General features: G+C 37.1%; 1 protein-coding gene across 6 annotated transcripts in view; it reads left to right on the top strand.

Annotated features, from left to right (window-relative positions):
- Positions 1-3,592, top strand: part of SRRM1 (serine/arginine repetitive matrix 1) — a 32,482-nt gene that overhangs the window by 5,350 nt on the left and 23,540 nt on the right. For 5 of the 6 annotated variants that reach the window (XM_006777528.2, XM_006777527.2, XM_006777529.2 and 2 more), the window contains 3 exons: positions 51-221; positions 1,022-1,137; positions 2,747-2,950. In XM_006777528.2, the coding sequence (XP_006777591.1) occupies positions 51-221; positions 1,022-1,137; positions 2,747-2,950 (491 nt within the window). The remainder of the gene's footprint in view (positions 1-50; positions 222-1,021; positions 1,138-2,746; positions 2,951-3,592) is intronic. The other variant, XM_006777531.2, reaches the window with a different exon arrangement.

Raw genomic sequence — 3,592 nt, 5'->3', positions numbered from 1 at the left:
TGGTTTGTTTCAAAGTAACCTGTTGCTCTTCCTGTCATGTCTTTTTGCAGAATCCAGACTCCAAAATGATGCAAATCAACCTGACTGGGTTTTTGAACGGAAAAAATGCTAGAGAATTTATGGGAGAACTGTGGCCCCTGCTCTTAAGTGCACAAGAAAACATCGCTGGAATTCCTTCTGCTTTCCTAGAACTGAAGAAAGAAGAAATAAAACAGAGACAGGTAATCTTTTGTTTTTGTAATGTTGATTTGAGAAAGTAGTATCCAGACTGCTGAGACACTTCAAATTTTACATGACCCAGCTAGGAACAGCATGTTGTTTTCCTTTGCTATAACAATAACAGTGTAAAAGGTAAGCACAGGCTCTTTATAGAGGCAGTGCATGTTAAATAAAAACAAAACTTTAGGATGGCCCTAACTGGGCAGCTCAGTTGGTTAGAGCGTCATCCCAATAACCCAAGGTTGCAGGCTCGATCCCTGGTCAGTGCACATACAAGAATCGACCAATGAATGCATTAATAAGTGGAGCAGCAAATCATGTTTCTCTCCCTCTCTAAAAAAAATTTAAAAATTTTTAAATGTTTTTTTTAACGAATAGTTCATTAACTTTAGAGAAAGGAAGGAAGAAGAGAGAAACATCCATCCGCTGCCTCCTGCAAGCCCCCCTATTGGGGATTGAACCCACAACCGGGGCATGTGCCCTGACCAGGAATCGAACCAGCAACCTCTCAATGCAAAGGACAACGACGCCCAACTGAGGAACACCAGACAGGGCGAAAATGATTTTCTAAAATAAACTTCAAAATATCTGTTAACCTTTAGTTCAGAGATTAATTTTCAGCAAGTATTTGTTTAGTACCAATCTTAATAAGTGCCTGTGGTGAATGAAGAAAGAAGAGTCTTGTTGAAAAGCAGAGGCTGATGAAATGACAGTTTTATAGCATTGGTGTTTGTCAGATGTGCAAAGTCTTGTTGATCTCAACTATTCAGCTATGTTTACTTGGAAAACATCATCTTTGCAGATAGAACAAGAAAAGTTGGCATCTATGAAAAAGCAAGATGAAGACAAAGATAAGAGGGATAAGGAAGAAAAAGAAAGCAGCAGAGAAAAAAGGGAAAGGTCTCGAAGCCCACGAAGGTACAATACATTAGATGCATTGCCTAGTCTTTTTTATAAGTACTTTAGGTGTTAAGGTATTCTGTGTGTAGAAAGTTACATGTTACTAAGGAAGCTAACTGCACTATTCCCAGAATTTCTCCCATCATACAATTTTCTTGGTGAACTGCTTGCCTCTGGACTAAAATATTTCATCTGTTGTTTGAGATAGATGATTTGACTATACTTATCTCAAATCTTGGTGAATTATTTAACTCTTAATTCTTGAGTCAAAATCTAGACTTGTTTCCCATATTGCTTTAGTTTAAATTAGCATTTAATTAATTTGAGTTATTTTAATGTTGTCCAATCTTTTCTCTTTATATTTGCTTCTTTATAAAAATCTGGGTCCATTAGGTGTTTATATACTTTTTTAATTCCTCATGCTGTTTTTTTGTTTTTTTTTAAGTTTTATTTTTTTTAAAATATATTTTATTGATTTTTTACAGAGAGGAAGGGAGAGAGATAGAGAGCCAGAAACATCGATCAGCTGCCTCCTGCACATCTCCCACTGGGGATGTGCCCGCAACCCAGGCACATGCCCTTGACCGGAATCGAACCCGGGACCCTTCAGTCCGCAGGCCGACGCTCTATCCACTGAGCCAAACCGGCTTTGGCCATGCTGTTTTTCTTAGATGGTTTTACTAAACCCAAAACAGATTGCTTGTTTGTTTTTTTTCTTCAATAAGACTATGGTTAGGTTCCCTTTTTTAAGTCCAGGATTCAGCTTCTGTATTTGTGGTAAAAGGTGAAAATTCCATTAGGCTTTTCATTTTTAGGGAGGAGGTAATTTCTTTGTCCCTTTCATTTATATATTTGATATGAAAACCTGCTTTCTAGAGTTAAGCACAAATCAGAGGTAACTACTTATTGATGAACCAGGTCTACTCTTCAAGTTAAAGGAAACTTGAAAAGAAAGGGGGGCTTCTCTTTCAGAAAGGCTGTCTTATACAAGTTTAATATATTTCTCTTGTAAAGAACATATTGCTTTAACTGTATTGGTCATTTTTCTGGAATACATTTTCTCTGTACAATATCAGTATGATATTTTTATGTTCCCTTATGATTTTCTTAATATTTTTTCTATAGCTTTATGATAAGAGTAGAGTATACAATACATATACTATACAAAATATGTGTTAATTGACTGTTACTGGTAATGTTCTCGTCAACAGTAGGCTATTAATGGTTTTTAGGGAATCAAAAGTTAGAGGTTGGTGCCCCTACTACCGTCGTTCGTTGTTCAAGAGTCAGCTGTACTTTTAAGCATCATTTCCTTCTGAAAACTTGGTCTCTGGTCTTCTTGAGGATCTCTGGAACAAATTAAGAACCAATATTTAGAGTTGCAGGTCAATGCTTTTCTCTGTTAAAAACAGTATTCCAGAGAATGTTACTGTTTTGCTTGCCTTCCTGGTTTTTTCTTGGCCCTTTCCCTATTAAGTAAATGTGATAGGATATCTTATTTCCATAGGGAACTTCTCAGATATAAACAGTAATGATTTAATTAAAAAGACTAATCTTCACTTCTGCCTTTGACCCTCTCCCCCAGTCCACATTATTCAAAAATCTGAAAAAATTGCTTTCATCCTAGACGCAAATCCAGATCTCCTTCCCCTAGAAGACGATCTTCCCCTGTCAGGAGAGAGAGAAAGCGCAGTCATTCTCGATCTCCCCGTCACAGAACCAAGAGCCGGAGTCCTTCCCCTGCTCCAGAAAAGAAGGAAAAAACTCCTGAGCTCCCAGAACCATCAGCAAAAGTAAAAGAACCTTCAGTACAAGAGGCCACTTCTACTAGGCAAGTACATAAAAATTCGTTCATAAATATCACACTTTTAGGTTGTTATTAAGTGAACCCAAATACAATACCTAAGTTTGAAACAAAACTACTTGATTTATTTTAAAAAAAATTTCAATTATTCAGCTTGTAGAAAAAGTCAAAATTGTGTAAGAGAATATAAGTAAAATGCCTGGCAGGTGACCACTGCTTTCTTTTGGTTGTATTTTTAAAAAATATTTTATATTTTTTAATATATAACTTTCTTTTTCTCCCTTCTTAATGTTGTGGGCAACCTTGCACTTTAAGAAAATGTATGCAATTAGAATTATTAGTTGCTCTCACTAGATTTCACTGATCTTTTGGAGCTCAGGAGAAATCTTCACAGATTTTCTTAAAAATTTTTTTATTGATTTTTTTAGACAGGAAGGGGGAGAGAGAGAAACATCAATCTGCTGCCTCCTGCATGTCCCTTATGAGGGATTGACCCTGCAACCTGGACATGTGTCCTGAATGACAATCAAACCCAGCAGCCTTTCGGTGCACAGGATGATGCCCAACCAACTGAGTAGGGCTGAAAACTTTTTTATTGTTTGAAGTTTTACATATGTCTCCTTTTTCCCCAGTTGACCCCCTACCCCTCCCCCCCACCCACCTCTCCCA

This window comes from Myotis davidii, unplaced genomic scaffold, assembly GCF_000327345.1.
Source record: "Myotis davidii unplaced genomic scaffold, ASM32734v1 scaffold149, whole genome shotgun sequence".
NCBI classification, from domain to species: domain Eukaryota; kingdom Metazoa; phylum Chordata; class Mammalia; order Chiroptera; family Vespertilionidae; genus Myotis; species Myotis davidii.
Note: the sequence above shows the minus strand (reverse complement) of the source record. Positions and strands in the feature narration are given on the sequence as shown.